The 22,427-nt window shown below is 46.9% G+C and overlaps 1 protein-coding gene across 1 annotated transcript; it reads right to left on the minus strand.

Moving 5' to 3' along the window:
- Window positions 1-4,543: 4,543 nt before the first annotated feature.
- Window positions 4,544-19,010, minus strand: LOC134408610 (chymotrypsinogen A-like). Its single transcript, XM_063140955.1, has 7 exons — window positions 18,940-19,010; window positions 16,349-16,452; window positions 15,971-16,050; window positions 13,747-13,825; window positions 9,891-10,071; window positions 7,132-7,265; window positions 4,544-4,705 (listed from the first exon to the last, which is right to left on the minus strand). Exons 1-7 carry the CDS (start codon window positions 18,995-18,997, stop codon window positions 4,544-4,546), a joined length of 798 nt encoding a protein of 265 aa, XP_062997025.1. The 5' UTR covers window positions 18,998-19,010.
- Between the last annotated feature and the right edge of the window lie 3,417 nt (window positions 19,011-22,427).

The raw sequence follows: 22,427 nt of genomic DNA on the forward strand, positions 1-22,427 counted from the left end.
ACGGTACATCCCACGGCATAAATAAATATATCCCACGGCATGTTGCTTTACTGCTGAGTTTTAAATGTTTGCTATGTTTTAATCTTCTCAATGTTAATATATTTGGTATGTATGATTCTAATTCCTCTGATGTGTTTCTAATTACCCCAAATGTATAATTTTAATTCATTTTTAATCCTTCTTTAGTAAAACAAAGAATTGCTTTGGGACCTTATTCTGTGGTCTCTTACTTCCTTAGGATTTTGAGTATCAATTTTCCGATGCACCCATAATTCAATGACAAAGGTCCATCACATATGTCCTTGCTTGACATGTATGTAATATGCATGTATCCATGTACATTAAAGCAGACTTCTTAACAGATTGGTGAAGAATGCAGGCAGGCACAACTCAAAAGAAACAATTGAGACATAAAATTTGGGTACCTATGGAAAATCTGTACCCTAGGTGTTAATCCCCTTTGTTCATTTATTTATTTATTTATTTATTACACTTATATACCACCCCCATAGCCAGGACTCTCTGGGTGGTTTACAGAAATTCTAAAATTAAGATAAAAATGAGTATACAACATTTAAAATTCTAAAACACAGAACATACACACATAAAACATTAAAAACCGTTAAAAAAACTAAACATGTGGGTGATTAAGATGTGCCGCCATATGCCTGAGCAAAGAGGAAAGTCTTAACCTAAGATAGCAGCGTTGGCGCCAGGCGAGCCTCGTCAGGGAGATTGCTCCATAGTCTGGGGACCACCACCGAAAAGGCCCTGTCCCTCGTTGCCACGCTCCGAGCCTCTCTTGGAGTAGGCACCTGGAGGAGGACCTTAGATGTTGAACGTAGTGACCGGGTATATTCACGTCGGGAGAAGCGTTCCATCAGGTATTGTGGTCCCAAGCCGTGTAAGGCTCCAGCGCCTTGAATTGGGCTCATTATTTAGTGTTGCTCTTTGACAAACGTTTTGCTGCTCTATGTGCTTTGTGTATTAAAAGTAATAATGGTTAGGAACTGATAGAATTTTCAGGAAGTGTTTGAAATATTGCTGAAAATGTAGCATTTAGTTAATTTCTTAAATAAAGCTGACAGTAAATGTTACCTCAAAATGAGAGGCTCCTCTTCTTGAATACATTGAGCCTAAGAACCTGTTATTAAGGTTTAGAGTACAAATGTGAGGCGTGAGCAAAAGATTAAATGTGTGAATGTGGAATCAAGTCCTGTGGATGAGAAATACTCTTCCTTCAAGAGAACCTAGGAACACAGAAAAAGTCATATTAATTAGACTAAGGGTCAATCTAGTCTAGCATGATGTTCATGCTGTGTCCAACCAGCTGCCTGTGGGAAATCCACAAGTACAACGTGATGGCAAAAGCACACCTCTGCCCATGTTCCCCATGATGGCTATACATTACCTATACTAAAGGTAATGTATATCCATCATGACTAGTAGCCATTAATAGCCTCATCATCCATGACTTTTTCTTATGGTCCAAGACATGGTTGGACATGGCTCTCCCAAGACATGGCTCTCCCACACTAGAGGCCTTCAAGAGGCAGCTGGACAACCATCTGTCAGGGATGCTTTAGGGTGGATTCCTGCATTGAGCAGGGGGTTGGGCTCGATGGCCTTGTAGGTCCCTTCCAACTCTGCTATTCTATGAGTCTATGATTCTATGAAGGCACGTGAGGCAGCCACCTGCTGAAGCCAAGCAGGTCTGGGGCTGGTCAGTGCTTGGAGGGGAGACCACGTGGGAACCACATGTAGCCCCCTTGTGCTCCACAATGGAAGAAAGTATAAATGTAATGAAATGGAAGTATAAATTATGGAAGTATAAATGAAATGGAAGTATAAATGTAATAAATAATAATAATAATAATAACAATAACAACAACAACAACAACAACAACAACCACCACCACCACCCCATTTTAAAGCCATCTTGATTGGTGGCCCTCACTACATCTTGTGGTAGCAAATTCTATAGTTTAACTAAGCACTTCCTTCTCTCTGTCCTGAACCTCCCACCAATCAGCTTCATGGGATGACCCCACTGGAGTTTGTATTATGAGAGTGGGAGAAAAATATCTCACTATCTACTTTCTTCACGCTCTGCATAATATTGAGCACCTCTGCCATGTCTCCCCTCACTCACCTCTTTTCTTAGCCAGACAATCCCAGATGTTGTAACCTTTCCTCATAGGGGAGTTGCTCCAGCCCCTCGATCATTTTGGTTGCCCTTTTCTGCACTGCTAGCTCAGATCCCATAACTTACGCATGAAGCTGGGCCTTTTTGCTGCAAGTTGCATTATTTTATACTTCTTTACCTTGAATCGCATTTGCTATTTCAATGCTCATTCATAGGTAAAAAGAAAACCAGAGCAACCGAAAGCATCTATTCCACCATTCCTCCTTAATGAATTATTGGGGGGGGGGGCGGGCGGGGGAAGAGATGAACAAAGCAGTGCAAAAACATGGAAGGGTTATAAATAGAAGACTGGACTCTTGTAAAATTCCATGAATGAGGCAGAGGATTGCACGATAAAAGCCACACTGGGAAACACCCTTGGTGCTGGAACACATCTACAGAACGTATCGAACAGGGGCAGTTGATGGCCTGTTACCATGCACAAACTGTCCCTCCCTGCCAACATAACCTCAGAGGCACCTGACTCACTCCTTCCTCCTTCAGCACACCTGGCTTCTTTCTGAGCTTTCACAGCCCATGAGAGCAGCACCCGATGCAATAATATTTACTTCCGGCCATCAGGGTCGGTGCCAGACTATTTTGTGCCCTAGGGTTGTTCCATCTAGCCCACTTTTGGCTAGTTTGTTAATCAGAATATCACGGGGCACTTTGTCAAAAGCTTAGCTGAAGTCAAGATATGTGACGTCCACAGCATTCCCACAGTCCACAAGGGAGGTTACCCAATCAAAAAATGAGATCAAATTAGTCTGACAGGATTTGTTCCTGGCAAATCTATGTTGGCTTCTAGTGATCACCGCATTGATTTCAAGGTGTTTACAGATTGACTTCTTTATAATCTGCTCCAGAATTTTCCCAGGGATGGATGTCAGACTCTTTTCATCAGCTCCCTCATTTTAGAGAAGTTTCCTCTTTTGAAGTCCAAGGTGACTGTGTTGGACTTCCTGGGCAGTTTCCCTCTTAAGTATATATTGAATCTGATAGAATTGTAGTCACTGTTACTGTTTGGTTCAACAGTATTTACATCTCGTATTAGGACCTGGGCAGCGCCACTTAGGATTTAGTCCAGGGTCGCCTCCCTTCTTGTCAGTTCCATGACCAACTGTTCCAGGGCACAGTCATTTAGGATATCAAGAAATGTAACCCTCCCTCAATGCTAATGTGGAGCGTGTTTTCTCACTAATGCAAACCCAGTGGACAAAGGACAGGAATCAGATGTCTGTGGAGGCATTGAAAAGGATTCTACAACAAGAAAATGTCTTGTAAGGAATTCCACACTTTCTTGCTTAACAGCCAACCCCTTTTAAGAAAATTGAGATCTACTGAAAAACATTCCTGGGCACATCGGGAGGAAGAGTCCTAAAATTTGTACAGCAACTAAATGTGTTAATTTCAGTTACATTATTCTTTATTTCAGTGATTTTAACATTAAGATGTTGTATAGAACGGGTTTGTCTTAATTGTGTGCTGTAAAATCAGACATGTGACCAAGGCTGTTTGGATGGGTGTGCCCCTTGGGGGTCTGGACATGTTGGTAGGCAGGCCCCCTTGAGGGACAGCCATGTTGACCTCCTTTTTGGTTTCCAAAATATGGGCACCCCATCCATCTGTCAAAAGCAGAACTCACATCCAGAGCTTACAGGTGTCACAGCTATCTTTGAGCAGGTGAGGGTGTAGGTCTGGACTGAAGTAATGACAGCCCCTTAAGCCTGACTTCATTGCTAGAGGTGTCTGAGGGGGACGTGAATAATTGGGGCCTCTGCCACCCACACATGGCACAGAAAAAACCTGAGATTAATTTGTGGTGTGTGGCAGGAATGAAGCAAGAACAGGTCATAGGCAGCTCATGTCAGAAGCAGGTATTTGGGGATGCAAATGTAGAAATAATTATAATTTAAATAGAAATACATCTCTCCATTGCGGGGCTCTGACTAGGAGATCTGGGTACTTTTCTCAGTCTGCTGTTCCTGGTGCCAGCTGCTGATGTCCAACTTTAAGGTCCACTTCATCTTTAAACTGGACTTGGACTAGACAGCCTTTCAGATGAAGAGGACAGGCTCGAAACAGAGGACAGTCCTCTGTAGAAGAGGATGCATGGCCACTCTACCTGAGAGGTGTGGAATGTTAAACATTTTTCCCTTCACATTGGTGCTGCCCAAGACCCAAAACTGTTCCTTAGGGTCGTGAGCTGTCTGAGGAGGGGCGTTGGGAAGAAACAGGAACTCTCACACTCAGGCCGGGGGTTGATTTGTGTTGTCCGGCAGAAACAAAGCAAGAACAAAATGCTCATAAAGGAGAAACAGATTTTATTGATTCCCCCGGCCCCTTGGCTCAGGTGGCTCAGTTATTGGCCATGATCTCATCAGCCCACTCCCGGAGCTCGCTGACACGAGCGTACACGCCTGGCATAGTGACTTTGCACTGGCTGCTGCCCCAAGAAACGATGCCCACCAGCTGCCAAACACCATTCTTCTGGCACACAAGGGGTCCACCGGAGTCACCCTGCAAACACAAGAATAGCAGCTTAGACCTTGTTAGTATTTTAAGGGCAGTGGCTGGGGAATGCGTCCAGTTCTGGGTTTTGCAATTCAAGAAGGACGCAGACAAGCTGGAGCGTATTCAGAGGAGGGCAACCAGGATGATCAGGGGCCTGGAAACAAAGCCCTATGAAGAGAGACTGAAAGAACTGGGCAGGTTTAGCCTGGAGAAGAGAAGATTGAGGGGAGACATGAGAGCACTCTTCAAAGACTTAAAAGGTTGTCACACAGAGGAGGGCCAGGATCTCTTCTCGATCCTCCCAGAGTGCAGGACACGGAATAACGGGCTCAAGTTAAAGGAAGCTGGATTCCAGCTGGACATCATGAAAAACGTCCTGACTGTTAGAGCAGTATGGCAATGGAATCAGTTACCTAGGGAGGTTGTGGGCTCTCCCACACTAGAGGCCTTCAAGAGGCAGCTGGACAAGCATCTGTCAGGGATGCTTTAGGGTGGATTCCTGCATTGAGCAGGGGGTTGGACTCGATGGCCTTGTCCCCTTCCAACTCTGCTATTCTATGATTCTATGAATGCTTGGAGTTGCAGGACTTATGTTCTGTCTAAACATGCATAGGATTGCACCTTAAATGTAATAGCTCCACACTCCAGGTTGAATCTAGAATCCGAGAGGAAGGGACCTATTTTGAGAGGAAGGCCTCCCTAACATGGCTATTCCTCTTGAAGCTTAAGGGCTACTGTATATTTAATTAACAGTTTCCAGGCCCTCTGCCACTTTCCTCCTTTAGAACCAAGAAAATCTTTTTTTCCCACTTTCAGGAACGATCAGAGCACAGTTTCATACCTTTCTCCCTGCTTCACATACACCTGCCTGAACTATGCCTTGGATCCGCCGACAAAGAATATTTGAACTAGTCAACCTTCTATTCCTAGCATTTAACATTTCAGATTGTTGGGAGGGGGGGGAGAAGGGGTGTTGCATGATGATTTTCCCCCAAGGTTGCTTCCACACACAAGCTCTTTTCTCTGCAATTGTCCTCTCTTCTTTAGTCTCTTATTTATTTATTTATTTATTTATTTATTTATTTATTTATTTATTTATTTATTTCATTTCTATACCGCCCAATAGCCAAAGTTCTCTGGGCAGTTCACAAAAATTAAAATCATAGTAAAACAATCAACAGGTTAAAAGCACAAATACACAATAGAGAAGCCAGATGTTACAGCTGCCAGTTCATTGCATTTCAATGAGTTTTTTCCAGACCTGGCGCTTAGCTATTTTGGGTTTTGCAATAAATCACAGTTGCTGCACCAGCCTGTCCAGTGCAGGTGGCTAAAGTAGTAGTGAACCTTTAAAGGGCTACTGTAACTGTAGCCCTTTAGTTCCGAGAGAGGTGTGCACCATGGGAAGTGAAACCTCTCACCAAATCTAACTTACAATTTTCATAATGATTGCCTGCCTACTGTATTAATTTGAGAGTGTGTTACTCATTCCGATGCAGATAGAACACTGTTTGTCGTTTTTTAAACATGTTGTACATTGCCTTTGTGACATAAGAACATAAAAAGTGCCCTGCTGGATCAGACCAAGGGTCCATCTAGTCCAGCACTCTGTTCACACAGGGGCCAACCAGCCATCAGCCAGGGATGACCAAGCAGAACATGGTGCAATAACACCCTCCCACCCATGTTCCCCAGCAACTGGTGCACACAGGCTTATTGCCTCGAATACTGGAGATAGCTCACAATCATCAGGGCTAGTAGCCATTGATAGTCTTCTCCTCCAAGAATTTATCCAACCCCCTTTTAAAGCCATCCAAACTTGTGGCCATCACTACATCTTGTGGTGGAGAATTCCATGATTTAACTATGCGCTGTGTGAAGAAGTACTTATTTGTCCTGGATCTCCCAACAATCAGCTTCATGGGATGACCCCAGGTTCTGGTATTTTGAAAGAGGGAGAAAAATGTCGCCTGTCCACATTCTCCACACCATGCATAATTCTGTACACCTCTATCATGTCTCCCCTTAGCCCCCAGCTGATGTAACCTTTCCTCATAGGGGAGATGCTCCAGCCCCTTAATTGTTTTAGTTGCCCTTTTCTGCACTTTTTCCAGCTCTATAATATCCTTTTTTTAGGTGTGGTGGAAATGTGGTGTGCAAATATAGATGATAGCTAGAAAGACAGATGGACCAATAGATGGATAGATCTTTGGGATCTCCAGGTAGTGCAAGGTAAGACCTATGGGTGAGAACCGAGAGATCCACTGCCAGTCAGTGTAGACAATGCTGAGCTAAATGAACTAATGGTCTGGCTTGAGATAAGAGTGAGACCTTCTCTGCAGGTGCCAATCACCTGCTATTCTCCTCCAAGGAAGTAGCGATAACGGAGAGGGGCCGTCCAGGGCTCTGGGGGAGAGGGCTTGGGTGCTCACCATGCATGAAGAGGAGCCGGCTGCACCCGCGCAGATCATCAGGTCACTGATCTGGTTGCCCCAGTGCTGCTTGCACTCTTCATTGGACAGAAGGGGCAGGGCCGTTTGTTGCAGCTTGCTGGGGGTTGTGAAAGCTGTAGGAGACAGGATCAGATCAGTTATAGTAGATGCACCTACAGTGCAAAGCAAATCTTGCTTGAAAAAAATACCTAAGCCACATTTGCACCCCCAAAATCTCTTCTTCAGCCATCCCCAACCTGGTGCCCTCCCAGTCTGGAGTGCTGGCTGTGGATGCTAAGAGTTATTGTCCAACACAGTATAGGGTGACCCTATGAAAAGGAGGACAGGGCTCCTGTATCTTTAACAGTTGCATAGAAAAGGGAATTTCAGCTGGTGTCACTTGTATATATGGGGAACCTGGTGAAATCCCCTCTTCATCACAACAGTTAAAGCTGCAGGAGCTATACTGCAGCTATACTGCGACCAGATTTAAAAGAGGGCAGGGCACCTGCAGCTTTAACTATTGTGACCAGGTTCCCAATATATACAAATGACACCTGCTGAAATTCCCTTTTTAATACAACTGTTAAGGATACAGGAGCCCAGTCCTCCTTTTCGTATGGTCACCCTAGTGACACAGTGGGAGGGTCCCAGTTTGGTGAAAGCTGCTCTCCTCTTGCTCTCCTGCTGCCCTGTGTGCTTGCAACTGAAATGACGTGATACCACTTTTCATACTTCCTTCAAATCCCTCCACAAAGCCTATCTAATGCCAGAGTTCCCGTGCCCCCACCTGTAACTAAAATCTCCATCACACCGGGGGTAAACACACTCCCTACCTTCGCTTCTCCGCAGGTCTTTTAGAACCTCAGTTACTTCCTCTTTTCAAAAGAGGAAGTACAGAATAAGCAGGAGGCCCATTGAGTCCGCTGTTCTAATAGTGCTGCTTCTCCTAAAAGAACCTCTGACTTAATGAGGTGAATTTTTGTTGTTGTTGCACTAGGAAAGCCAGAAGGGGCAGAAAGCGCGCGGGAGGCAGAGAATGTCATGTGAGGAACAAGCCTGCAATAAAACACTGGTCGGATGGAGCTTTAAGCCTGACTACATGCAACTTCACCTTCACTTTCACTTCCTTGCCTATGCTCTGCCATTTCCCCTGAGTTGAATTTTAGATTGCAAGTTCATAGTGGCAGGGAGCTGTCCTGTTTTACTCTGTAAACTAATGTAATAACAACAACAACAACAACAACAACAACAACAACATGCATTTAACTCTTCTCTCCTGATTGCAAACAACTGTGGCCAGTAGTACAGTTGGGACTAGCATGCCTTGATGGGTTAGTGGCAACAGCTAGGACACAGTCTATCTCCCACCCAACCCCAATTTTTAAGGCTGGTGGAACAAAATCCATCTTGAAAGCAGGGTCCATGGGTCACTGAACTGTTCTGTTTCGTTTTCTGAAGATGCATTCAGGTAGCCCGAGAACCGTCCCGGAGAAAAATGGGTACCGATCTTCTCCAGGACAATCCCGTCCCTCATGATGTGCTCCAGAAGCTGATCATGCCAACTGTACTGCCTGCCTTGGTTTCTCTAAACTCTATGGAATAGTGTGAGCAGAAGCACCCAGCTTATCTTAACCACTTGGGAAGAGTTACACCAACTGAGTAAGTCGTTCTCCTGACCCCTGAGATATAGGTCGCCTGGAGGAGGCCTTGGTCTCAAGGCAGGCAGTTAAGGAATGTAGAACCTCTTTCGGGCTGAGGGACAAATTCCGTTTTGGAGAAGTTCTTGGGGGCTGGATCCCACTGGTGGGCAGTACCGAAGGCCAAAGGGGTGGGACCAAGTACCACCATATTAGCCTAAAGCTCTTCCTTCCAGTAACTACATCTTAGGAGGGCATTTCACTGTTGAGAATGGGGGGGGGGAACCTTCACAAAACCTGGGAAACCACCAAACCATCAGTGGTCAGGGGTGGCAGGTGGGAAAGGGGGCGTGGCCATCTGAAGAAGCCCAAAAAAGATGGATTGGGACCGAGGAGGGGCAGACATCCACCTCGAGCCTGAAATTCTCCACCCCTATTGTGAAGTCCAAGGATGGCCATCTCCTTTTGTTTCAAGGGTGTTAATCTGGTTACCAAAAGGGTCAAATAATGGGGGATTCCACACGTCGTACTGAGGGCGCTTCCATGCGCCCCCAGTTCGCCCCCAAAGCAATCGTGTAGCTTGCCTGTTCGAAGAGACGAGGAAGAGGCGTTCTTGCCGCCGCCGCTGCCGCCGCCACCCACCTACCTCCTCTCCGACCCGGCCGGCGAGGAGGTAGGTGGGTGGCGGCGGCGGCAAGGACGCCTCTTCCTCGTCTCTTTGAACAGGCAAGCTACACGATCACTCTGGGAGCGCACTGGGGGCGCATGGAAGCGCCCTCAGTACGACGTGTGGAATCCCCCAATGTTGCTAACACAACACTGAGTTTGAAGAAGGCTCCTTTGCTTCAGGTGATGATACGGATGGGAGAAAGAAGTCTATTTTACTGAACAGCACAACACTCTGCAGATGGGCATTGTCTACGATCCCAGAGGGTCACATCTTCTGGGACTACCTCCTTACCAATGGACATTTCAAGGGGGTTCCAGGAAGGCTGGAGATGTACAATAGCTGGGATTTGCCTCCTCTTTCTACTGCAACCTGCACCTCTCTTTCAGCCCAAACTGAAGGCAGAAAGCACACACACCCCTTGTGATACGGAAGAGCCCTGCCAGACCCACCGTTGTAGCGTGTCTTGCCCCAGCCAGTGGTGACACAAAGGTCTCCGCTCTTGAACAGGTTCACGGCTTCAGTCATGCACACGGGGGACACAGCGGGAGTCAGCTCAGCAGGAGTCGCCAGCTTGATGAGGGTGATGTCGTTGTTGATGGTTTGCGGGTTCCACTTTGGGTGGGTGAAGACCTGGTGGGAGAGGGTGATCGTGAGCGCTGCAAACAGGAAACAGGGAGTGAGGTGGAGGGGAGCAAAACACCTCCTCCATCCATCTGCTCCCACTTCCTTTCCTTTCGGCGTTCTCCAAAAAAGAGAAGCGTAGATTTGCATAAAATTTGCGTATTTTAATTTATAGGCATATATGCCATTTTAGAAATATTGACTATAAAGATGGTACCCCTATGGGAAGACTCTGACCTGCTACCTGCTCATGCTGTTGTGCAGCTGTTAAGTGTTGATGGGCACCTTCAAGCGCCCTGCCTGCTCTCCCTCCTTATGATTCCTTGTCTTCAAGCCGGATGAAGGAGGGCATTTATGAAACACCAAAGAAGAGGAATTACATCACCAAAATAAAGGACAAATGGTTGGGCAGATGGTGTGCCTGGGACCAGCAAAGACATCCTGGTCCTGTATTACATTACGAAGCAACTAAGCCAGCCTTAGATGCTGGCTGGGGCATTCTGGGAGATGCAGTCCAACACATCTGCAGCGCCCCAGGTTGAGGAAGGCTGATCTAAGCTTTACTGTTTTACTAGAGAAATCCTCCTGCAAGTTGACCCAACCCATGCCAATTTGTTGCTTACCTCAGTAGCTTGCGGGATGGGTTAAACATTGAGAGGAAGACCTCTTCTAGCAGTAAGGCCAGATACTTCATAAGGCAATGCAGGTCCAAGACAACTTGGTACATCTTTGCTGACCAAGGAAAAGTGTGCGTGCGTGGAGAGGAAGTTGTGAGCAAGCGCAGTTTCTGACATTGTGCAAGATCAACACTGATCACAGGGCACCTTTGTTTAGGCATGAGCCTTAGCTTCTAATTTCCTGACTTTGCAGAGCTTGCGCTTACATGAGACAACCTTAACTCTGGTCTTAAACCAGATAGAGTGTCTGTCTACAGATAGAGGAGGAGGTCTTCTGCATATGTGTAGTAATTGATGGAAATGGTGAGCCAGGGGATGGAGCTGAGGAAGTTATCCTTGCTTCCCTTCCTCATGTGTCTATTTGACACATGATGGGAATGGCTGAATAGGGCTAGATTCTCACTACTGTCTTAATAAATGTATATAAAGTGTGAACACACATTCAAGTGTAACGTGTGAGACATGATCCTTGCATGTCCTTTTCCCACCACACATAGTTTAAGAGCAATGACTGGAAGTCTTGTATCGCATTTCCACTTTCAAAAAGGCCTGATCTTTCAGTTCTCCCCACCTCTGCAGCACCCAAATTATCTGCGGGTCAGACTATATGTCCCTTTAAAGAGTTTGTTTTTCTTTTTACTCAAATGTAAGCTCAAGGGACCTCATATGACCAGGATCCTAGAGATGTAGGTAGGGGGGCATTAACCTTTGGCTCTATGCTTGCAGTTTACATTACAAGTGAATGGCTTTTTGGCAGTGTAAATTAGGGTGACCATACAGAAAGGAGGACTGGGCTCCTGTATTTTCAACAGTTGTATAGAAAAGGGAATTTCAGCAGGTGTCATTTGTATGCATGTAGCACCTGCTAAAATTCCCTCTTCATCACAACAGTTAAAGCTGCAGGAGCTCTGCCCTCTTTTGTATCTGGTCATTTGGGCAGGGCTCCTGTACCTTTAACAGTTGTGATGAAGAGGGAATTTCCCCAGGTGCTGCATGCATACAAATTCACCTGCTGAAATTCCCTTTTCAGTGCAAAAGATATAGGAGCCCCGTGCTCCTTTTCATATGCTCACCCTATGTAAATCAGAGGCATGGGGGGAGGGCTGATGCAAATTTGGGGCTGATGGGGTGGGGCGGCAAGCGTTATATTTCCCCTAAACCTCTCTCCATGCTAGGGTCCCAATCTGTGTAGTAACATGTAGCCTGTCCTTGTGAGGTCACATTCCATAACAAAAGGGATAGGAATTCCACTTAGAAGCCCTCTGTAACATAATTCCTCTGAAAACACAGGACTACGTGTTCTGCTTCAGGGTGAAGCATCCTAGCTTCATTTTGAAACTGAACATTCCCAACATAACTTCACCAGCAGTTGCTGCCAAAGGCTTTCATGGGTCAGAAAAGCCTTTATAATGTTTGAACTGCTGCCCAGAACTTCACTGAATGAAAAAGGCACACCTCCTCAACAAGCCTAAATAATGTACATCAGTTCTTTTCACCCAAATTGGAAAGAAATATAATGACATGCCTAGCTGTACCTAGGAGTTAAAAGGACAAATCTTTCCATTTTCAGCACTTTTTAAATAGCTGGACCTGTGGCAATTTGTATCAGATCACACTGAAATTTTGCTCAATTGACCAGGTAGAACAGCGGTCCCCAACCTTTCTGGCACCAGGGACTGGTTTTGTGGAAGACAATTTTTCCACAGACCGGGGTGGGTGGGTTTTAGGGGATAGTTTTGGGAAGCCCCCCGCTCTTCGCTTCAGCTGGGTGGGCGCCCAGCAGAAGTGAAGCCAGGACACTGGGGCAGGCGGGCAGCTTTGGAACGGCGCACCCGGAAGTTGCTCTCCCAGAGTGGCTTCCGGCTGGACGCACCATTCCAAAGCCACCCCACCCCACCCCAGCGTCCTGGCTTCACTTTGGCTGGGCAGGAGAGATGGCGCCCCGTGCCCAGGTATGCTGGGGTGGGGGTGGGGGTGGGTGGGTGAAAACAGCTCACCTGCGCGGCCCGGTTCCTAACAGGCCACGGACCAGTACCGGTCCATGGCCCAGTGGTTGGGGACCCCTGAGGTAGATCACAGATGACAGGTTCCACGTTATTAGCTTAGCAGAGTCATTTTTGTAAGTCACAGAATTTTGAAACTTATAATAGTAGAAGCCTTTTGTGGGGAGGCAACTCACTAAAGAGCCAGCCTTTAATACACACACATACACACTAGGGCTGTGCATCCCCTACCCGAACCACTTCGGATCCCGATCCGGAACTTCTGGATTGGACCTGAACCGGTTCAGGTCAATCTGGACCTCCCCCGATCCACTCCGGAACTGGATCCGGAGCAAGATCCGAAGGTCCAGATCGATATTCGGCCCCCATTTTGCCCCCCCTTCCCTAATTACTTGCCTCTGCGGTGGGCGGCGGAGGCAGGTAAGTGGGGAAGGGGGGACAAAATGGAGGCTGAATAAGCCCCCCTCCCCCTTAAATGACTCTGCCATCCGCCACCACACAGACCACAGCAGACCCAGGTAAGCCCCCCTCCCCCTCTCCCACTTCCCTGGCTCCACTGTCGCCGCACGGACTGTGGCGGTGACGGACCCAGGTAAGCCCCCCTCCCCCCTTCCCCACTTACGTGGCTCTGCTGCCATCACCACACAGACCACGGCAGCAGCAGTCGGGGGAGCCAGGTAAGCTGCCCTCCCCACTTACCTGGCTTTGAAGCTTCGGACCGTTCCGAACCACTTTGGGCCAATCTGGACCTTCCCCAATCCACTCTGGAACCGGGCTTCGGAGGTCTGGATCAGCCCGCTCCACTTCGGAACTGGGGATCCATAATGGAGTGGAGCACACCCCTAACACACACACACACACACACAGATCGACACACCTGCCTTCATTTTTTTCACTCTCCTTGGGTGTGTGGTTATAGACCAGCCATAATGAGCCCCTACACTTCAATATTTACCATGACACCTCTGCTAGCAAGCATCCGGCTGTCAAGCTGTTTAACCAACCTTTTCAACACCCAACTTCTGGATTTTCTCCACATCGGAGCTGCGGTCATTTTCACCAAGCACAACAACATTGGAGGTCCTGAGAAAAGCAAGCAAAAGCTGTCAGGAAAAGGACCTCTGGTCACTCACCTCACCAGAGTTTGTGAGTGACCTCTGTATCACACAGAAAAGAGTCCCAGGGTTGGGAGCCAAGTCTTTGCAAGGTCAACTTGCAAGACCTTCGATCTGGGTTATTTAGCAGCTTGGACTTGTCTAGATTTATCAACCAAGGCAAGTGAGCTATTGCAATGAGCTCTGTTTTGTTCTTCTACCAGAGGGGACAAATCTACACGGGCAATTTACTGTGGAGTGAGAACACATCATGGTTGTTCATGGCACAAGACACTATGGCCCGTTCTGCAGCTTCCCTCCCAAAAAGCAAATTTTCGCAATGCAGGTTTTTCTCTTTTAACCCAGCTTCAGTGCAATTCTACTGCAGTGTGCCCATCTCCCCAAATTAAAACCTGCTTACTGCACATGCCAAGAGCTGCGTCATTGACCTGGTCCAGGGTTTTTGTTTTGATGCATCACTGTCATATGAGGGACATCCCTTCTCCCTCCCCGCTTCCCCATTCTCCTCCCCCCCACCATTCGTAGTAGCACACTTTGGACTCAGGCTGCCTTTCTCGCTTCAGCTAACACTATTTTGCAGTAGTGCTGTTCCAGCCTTTACTGCTGCACTATTTCTCAGTTGTGCAATTGCACCGTTTTGCACTTTCCATTAGGGCTGTGCTCCGCTTCGCTTCAGATTGGAGAAGCGATAGCGAGGCGGCCTGATTCGCCTCTGACAAAGGCGGAGACAGATCTGGTCGGGGGAGCTGCGGATCGAGAGGAAGCAGATCGAGACCAAGCGAATCCTTCGCCTCGATCCGGAGCTCAGAATAAAAGGTAAGTGGGGGCTTACCTGGCGCTGCAGCAGTCCGTGCCGCGACAGCGGCAGAGCCAGGTAAGGGGCAGGGGGGAGGGTGGCTTACCTGGCTCCGTCGCAGACCGGTGTCAGCTTCAACTGAGGCCGAGGATTCAATCTGGAAGACCAGGCCGCACTTCAGCCTGGTCTTCCTGTTTGAGTCCTCAGCCTCAGTTGAAGCACCGCCAGACTGTGATGGAGCCAGGTAAGTTCTGAGGTGGTAGGGGGACCTTACCTGGCGGCGCTGCTGCTGCCACCACCACCGCAGAGCTCCGATTCAGAACCGGAGCTCCACAGCAGAGCGGACCGGACCGGACCATAGGCAGATCGATGAGGGGTGGAATGGACCTGATCCGGAAATTGCAGATCAGGATTTGGAGTGGATCAGGGGGTCCGTGCACAGCCCTACTTTCAATATAGGGTACTTCAGGCTTTCCTACTCTAGTTTCTATTTTTACTTTGCACTATTTCACAGTTTCGGTTTTAGGAGTTGGGTTAGAGCATTTCTGGTTCACTTTCTTTACCTCACTGCTACTTCATAGTTGCATACTTGGGGGGGGGGGTGCTTTAAGAACTGTTCCTGCTTCACCTTTGTATAGGGTGACCATATGAAAAGGAGGACAGGGCTCCTGTATCTTTAACAGTTCTATTGAAAAGGGAATTTCAGCAGGTGTCATTTGTATATATGGGGAACCTGGGGGAATTCGTTCTTCATCACAACAGTTAAAGCTGCAGGAGCCCGGCACTCTTTTAAATCTGGTCACTCTCCTATAGCTCCTGCACCCTTAACTGCTGCGATGAAGAGGAAATTTCACCAGGTTCCCCATATATACAAATGACACCTGCTGAAATTCTCTTTTCTATGCAACTGTTAAAGATACAGGAGCCCTGTCCTCCTTTTCATATGGTCACCCTACCTTTGTAGCTACTTCACTGCTACTTACAATGGCAGTAGCAGAATCACTCAGCAAAGGCCGTGGGATATCATGGAAACATGCTGAAATCATCCATCTCCTTTGCATGTACTGGATAGTAACGCATTCTCCACCATTCCGGTAACCAAGGCTGTGGGGTTCAGGGCATTCAATAATGCAGTAACATTTCTCTGGTCCAAGGAATTTTGGAGAGCTCCTTGAATGGGCTGAGTGATTCTGCCTGAAACCCAGAGCAGATTCTCTGCCCTCCCTCCGCTGCTATGACCTTACCCCACCTATGCTCCCCCGCAAACGTCTTTTCCTGTTTTTATATCCCCACAGTACAGGGAGTCTGTGTTCTTACGTCACCCCGCAGTGGGCAGCGGTCACCACCCAGTTCTCATTGACTAGGGATCCACCGCAGAAATGCCAGCCGCTCTTCTCCTGCAAGAAAGACCCACGAAAGGAGAAGATGAGACCCACGGAAAACAGTCACACGCAGTAGGCAAGAGGAAAAGCCCCCGGCCAGAGGTCCCTGAAGATCAGCCATCAGTTGGAGCAGCTCAGCGGAGGGGAACCATTTTTCTATTGAGAACTGAATTCCTCTGGGGGGGGGTCTGTTGGGGTGGGGGAGTCTACCCCACCCCTTCAAAATATGTTCCAGAGTTAAGCTTTGGCAGAGGAATCATAAGCTAACACATTGAAGCAAAGGGATTTACAATCATTTCCCAAGCATACTTACCTGCAAGGAGACCTGCCAGGGCCATGATCCAGGCACTGCATTCTCACCGTTGACGATGCGGGTGTAGCCACTCACGATGGGGTGGATTGCGGGGACACCACATTCTGGAAGCAACAAAGGAAGTGAATTCCCTTGCTCTGAGCCCCCACCCCCACCCCTCTATCACATGGCAAAGACAGAAGGTCTTGAACCAGCTCCTAAGTGGCCGGCGTGTTTGGTGGTCTCTGTGTTGGAACTGCCAAATGCTTTAATGCACAGGAAACTGCCCCTCTTTGTTCCTCTGTCCTTGGAAACCCTAAGGGCTTTTCTACACGAGGCTTTTAACCCGCTTCTTTAATGAGGTTCTGCTTCAGAATTCTCTGTGGAATTAAGATCAGCTCCCTTACACATTTTTTTCCCCCGGGCGGAGGGGGTTCTTTCTCCTCCTATTTATTTATTTATTTATTTATTACATTTCTAAACCTCCCAATAACCAGAGCTCTCTGGGTGGTTCACAAAAATTAAAACCAAAGTGTAAAACAACAGTATAAAACCATAATACAAAATACAATATAAAAGCTCAACCAGATAAAAACAGCAGCAATGCAAAATTACAAATTTAAAACACCAAGATAAAATTTATTTATAGGCTGTTAAAATGCTGGGTAATACTTTCCATTACACAAGCACTAGGTGGCGCTATGAGACGAGGGTTCGATAATGCCACTCATAAAGAATACCACACTTTCCTTGTTAGGAAAAAAAAGAACCTCAATAAAGGTCGCAAAGCACAGGAGAGGCCCTGGAGGATGGCGACGTTGTGTAAAGGGCCTGCAAACCTCTGTGAGTGTGAGCAGTCATGAGCACCCAATAAAAGCCTCATGCAGAAAGTACTCTTCTGAGGGGAAAAGGAAGTGACCTTTTTCTGGAGGCCCTCTTTTCTTTTTCTTCAGCCAGCTTCCTGCCTCTCCATCCTTCAGTGCTTGGGCCACTTTTGTTCTAAACCAAATGCTACCAAGACTAAAATAAATCCTACACCAGGAGTGGGCAACTTTTGGAGGTCGAGGAGCCATTTTTTGCCCCCCTGCCCCAAAGCCTTGCTTTTACTGCTGCACCACCAAGTTTGGCAACTGCCACAAAATAAATTAATGTATCACTTTAAAATGCACCTGAGCATGTCATGACTTAATGCTCACCACATTACCCCCTCCTCCCCATTCCATGCCCATGAACACCTAGCATGTCAGGAAGGCATGTTAGGATGAAGGATTCTAGCCTTTCCCTGATGTTTTGTTTTGTTTTTTAACATACACAGAATTTTAACATGCACAGAGTATAATACCAGCATCAGAGAATTGGCAGGGATTGAGAAATGGCCGTCCAGCTTCTGTCTAAATGCCTCTAGTTGAAGAGATCCAACCACCACCAAAGGGAGCCTATACCACTGCCAAACAGCCCTCACTCTTAGGAAAATTCTCCTAATGCATAGCCAGAAGTTGTTTGCCTGTGACTTCTACCAGTTGCTTCTTGTCTTGTCCTCTGGAGCAACCAAGAACAACTCTGCCCCCATCTTCTGCGTTTCAGATAATTGATGCCCACTATCATGTCTCCCTTTCAAACACGCTATTCTTGCCCCTGTACTTTCATATGGTACGACCCCAAGAGAGCTGTCCCATGAGATTCTTTCCACTCCCTAAGCATGTAGATCAGCTTCACATCTTCGCTCTAATCTGAAAAATGCTGCACATACCCTAAGGGCTTATTTACATAAAGCTTTCATCCTGCAATTGAGATGGGTTACTCACAAGAGTTTGCGGGTCCTTTACATGGCATCGTCAACCGCTAGGCCCTTTCCCGTGCTTTGTAAGCATTTCCTTCACTTTATTTGTAACGGGGATAATGAGCTATTTTAAAATGGCGATTTGAATCTTTCTGTGTAATTGCGGAGTTCCACTATAACAGCAGTAATAGTGCAACTCTGCACCATCTAGTGGCTATATAATGAAACATATAGAACTTGCAGATAAAGCAAATCCCTGGTGGGGGTGGGGGGAGGGGAAGTGTGTGTAAAGTGTTGACTTTAACCCCACAAAGAATCTGGAAACAGAAGTCCTGGTAAAGCAGGACAAAACACCTGGTGTAGAGAATCCCTAAGTAGCCCTGGTCAGTCATCTCCAGGTTTTCAGGAGTGGGATAAACAAAGACAATGGAGATTCCCAAACCTTGCTTCTTCTCCTGTCTGACCTCCCGTGCTATTGACTCCTGGTATGATCCTATTCCTTAGATAGAGCTTGATTTGGACTACTTGCCTGGACTTGACTTCAGCTGTACCTCAGACCATGCATCTGCACTGCTCTTCTTCTTGACAGGTACTCCTGTGCTTCTGCTCTTTGCCTGCCTTCTGACTTTGCTGAATGCATGTCCCATTCTCCCAAGGACTGAGCTTGACCCAGCTGTAGCAGGACAAGACCTGAAGCTCAGCCTGCTATTTTTCAGCCTCTTACCAAGTTCTTGCAAGCTGCATGGATCAACCCAACCCTGAATAATACAGCCAAGGAAAGGCCTTCTCTCCTTGCTCTCCGCCCCAGACATGTGGACACGTAGATGCTTACCCAGGCCCTGAGCAGCACTGAAGAGTGCGAGGCAGGACAAAAACCACAAGACAGCCATGCCAGCGACTTCTGTGAACAGGACGCAGGAGGGCTTGAGGAGGTGGCTCCATCATTATTTATACCAAACGCTCCCAGGGAAAGTAGCCCAGAGTCCCCAGCGACGTGGGAATGAGCCCACCTGCCTGCTGATAAGGGGGTCGATAATTTCAAAGAATTTGGTTATTTTTAGCTCTTCCACAGCTGAGAGTTTTCCAGGACATTCTCTTCGGGGGGCAATCCAGAGGAGAGGTGGGTCAGGTGGAGTTTCCTTCCATTTTGTGGCTTGGTCCTTGCTAAGGGGCTGTGAACTTTTTAGCTTCAAAGGAGTTGCTCAGGCCATGATCCCGACAGACGCTCTTGGTGGCCATGCATTCAACTTTAGTGTTGAGGGGCTCTGTACACAAGCAGGAATCCCTACATATATACATCTTCATGTGCACTGGTTTCTTTCACAGCCCGTGGCCGGCAGGTAGTTTGGTGTCTGGGAGCAGGGGCAGGAAGTTCAATCCAGCCCTTCTCTAATTCATTTGGTGAATTCATGGGTGTGGGTGGGTGTTTTTGAACACCCGATAAGGCCACCCTAAAACACACTGGGCTGCCTCTGGTGTTACTAGATTGACAGATTTCAGGAGGAATCATGGATGTGTTTCTGAGGAACTGCAGAATGCTCCAGAATAGGGTTTGCATTCAACTCCAATACAACCCACAGTACACTAGGGTAGAGAGCAGTGAATGGAAGCACTTTTCTACACCTCTGTCATGCCCCCCCCTTACTCCCCCTTTTAGTTTAGAAAGAGGAATACTAGGAGAGGGAGACTTGACAGAGGTGTATAAAATTAGGCATGGTTGGGAGCAAGCAGATGGAGGCCTGGTTTGCACAATGCAAGGGTGGTTAATAAGTCTCAGTGACTTGTTAACGTCCTGTATCTATGTCAAGTGCGCGCCACTAATTTTCCCTAATTATCCTTGCTGACTGGGGGTTGTTGTAATGGCCAAACCCAGTGAGTGTGGATGGCTTGGGTGGATAAAAAACCCCACCTAGCATGGATCTAGGCACATTTTTCCAACATGAGAACTGGCTGTTTCCCCCTTCTCTTTCTTTGGATGGAGGAATTCGGTCATTCTTGAAAACGTAAGCAGATGGAAGTGATGATGTCACAGGTCAATGCGATGCTATTGTGTTTGATGGTGCAACTCTTATCAACATGCTCCGTCCAAGGACATCAAAAACATTTGGAGAATACTGAACATGTGAGTTTCAAGAGTTCGCTGCAAAAGAAATTGACAACCGAGCTGTAAAAAGGGCTGATTTCGTCGGGGTCACGTACTCCGGAGACAGCATCAAGAAGCCTACAGAAGAGAAAAGAGGACTTGGAATTCGCCAACATGTGACTGACGGAAGCCTTGTTCCGAAAAACTGGGCTAGCTTCCTTAGAAATGATAAAAACAAAGAAGAACTTTTTGGTTTGCCAGCTAGAGTAATAGGGACAAGATGAGTTTTGAGGTTGTAACGAATGATGGCGGAACATTTTTATCATCGTGCTCAAACACTTCTCTCCATGGGACATTTTCGATACTAGAAGCTGATGGTCGTGGATATTGTTTCTCATGGCGCAGACGATGTTATGATCAGAACTGTAGATACGGATGTGCTTTGTCCTCTCGATATCTTACTATCACTACCTAAAAAGCCTTGGATTTTGTTTGGTGTCGGCAACCGGAAGCGCTATATACAGAATCTGTGCACAACATCGCAGAGGTCCTAGGGGAATCAAAGGCTGTTGCCCTAAAAGGCTTCCACGCTTTCACCGGATGTGACACTACATTGTCTTTTTCTGCTAATGGAAAATGAAGTGCCTGGAATTGCTGGATAAAATTTGAAGATGCTACAAGCTCATTTCTTGCACTTTCAAACCCTATGCCATATCTAAGCCCAGAACTTCAGCAGAAACTTCAAACTTATGTTGTTCTGGGGGGAATCGCTTCTAAGCGACCCTAGTGTGGCTTGAAAGCGAGTGTGTAACTTGCCTTTGGAAGAGCCGACGAAGAGACGTCCTTCCCGCCGCCGCCGCCACCCACAGACCTCCTCGCCGACCAGCGAGGAGAGCTCGGCTGAAGAAGGCGGGGTTGAGAGTGGAAGAAGCTCTCCACCCTGCCTTCTTCAGCTGAGCTCTCCTCGCCGGACGGTGAGGAGGTCTGTGGGTGGCGGCGGCGGCGGCGGGGGGAAGGACATCTCTTCGTCGGCTCTTCCAAAGGCAAGTTACACGCTCGCTTTCACGCTGCACTGGGGTCGCTTAGAAGCAATCTTGGAACGACATGCGGATTCCCCCCTGCTTTACAGTACAGAATGTGCTGGCATGTCCATCAGTAAAACCAAGAAAATACTGTTTACATCAAAAGGTAGACTGCTAGAAAATGTGCCTCCGACTGAAGCTGCCTTGCAAAAGCACATTCTAAGGGCTGCTTATCAGGGTGGACATATGGGGTGGGGGGCAATCTCATATTGCAAATCCAGTCTTACCTCCACCTTCAGAGTGGGGTTGGATAAAAACTGATGGTATATGGACACCATTGTGGGCATCTCCTCCAGCAATCTGGGAGAGTTGCAGAGAGTTGGTCCGCTGCAACTGTAAATCACGCTGCAGTTGCGAAAATGCTGGCGTCCCATGTACACTGCTGTGTAAGAACTGTAAGGCAAAGTGCTTGAAGTCTACTGACCCAATAGTAGAAGAAGAACCGTTTGAGGACACTGATGTTGTATGGTAATATTTAAGTGCCTTATCATCAAAGACAATGATTTCATTTCATTATTTCTTAAATGTAGTTTAATTTACATATACTTCAATATATACCAATGTTACACATTAAATTTAGAAATGAAGAATACTGTACTAATAGTTAATAGTTCATATTTTTGGTTGGTTTTCCCCTATATAAATTTAAAAAACGATATACTTTAAACTTTGGATGGGGCTGTTAAATGTTTGATTAGTGAAGAAATTTTACAATAAAAAGTATTTTTTTTTAATTTTTCTCATTTTTTAAGCAAATTTATTAAAATACCTACTTTAAAATAGTACCATTGAATTTTTTGACCAAAAAAAATTATAAAAGACACCTCAACTGCTTATCTACTCCATTTTAAAGATAGAGGCCTTAGGTAGACCTAAGGTTTATCCCGGGATCATTCCGGGGTCATCCCTGTCCATGCAAATGACACACGGGATATCCCGGGAGCAGGCAGGGACGATCCCAGGATGATCCTGGGATAAACCTTAGGTCTAGCTAAGGCCAGAGTCTGCCATTTTGAACGATGACCACCATATTGATTTCTAACTGATTTTTTATTTGGGTCCCTATCTTAAATGACTTATATAGTCATTTTTCCAACATGAGAACTAGCCGTTTCCCCCTTCTCTTTCTTTGGATGGAGGAATTCGATCATTCTT

The sequence above is a fragment of the Elgaria multicarinata genome, chromosome 14 (assembly GCF_023053635.1).
Source record: "Elgaria multicarinata webbii isolate HBS135686 ecotype San Diego chromosome 14, rElgMul1.1.pri, whole genome shotgun sequence".
Classification (NCBI taxonomy): Eukaryota; Metazoa; Chordata; class Lepidosauria; order Squamata; family Anguidae; genus Elgaria; species Elgaria multicarinata.

Bases quoted from the DNA above. Each gene is read 5' to 3' on its own strand.
- LOC134408610 (XM_063140955.1), bottom strand. From the start codon at position 18,997: ATGGCTGTCTTGTGGTTTTTGTCCTGCCTCGCACTCTTCAGTGCTGCT. The intron at 16,453-18,939 runs GTAAGCATCTAC...TGTTGCTTCCAG, and splicing joins CAGTGCTGCTCAGGGCCTGG to AATGTGGTGTCCCCGCAATC. The intron at 13,826-15,970 runs GTAAGAACACAG...TGCTTTTCTCAG, and splicing joins GCTGCCCACTGCGGGGTGAC to GACCTCCAATGTTGTTGTGC.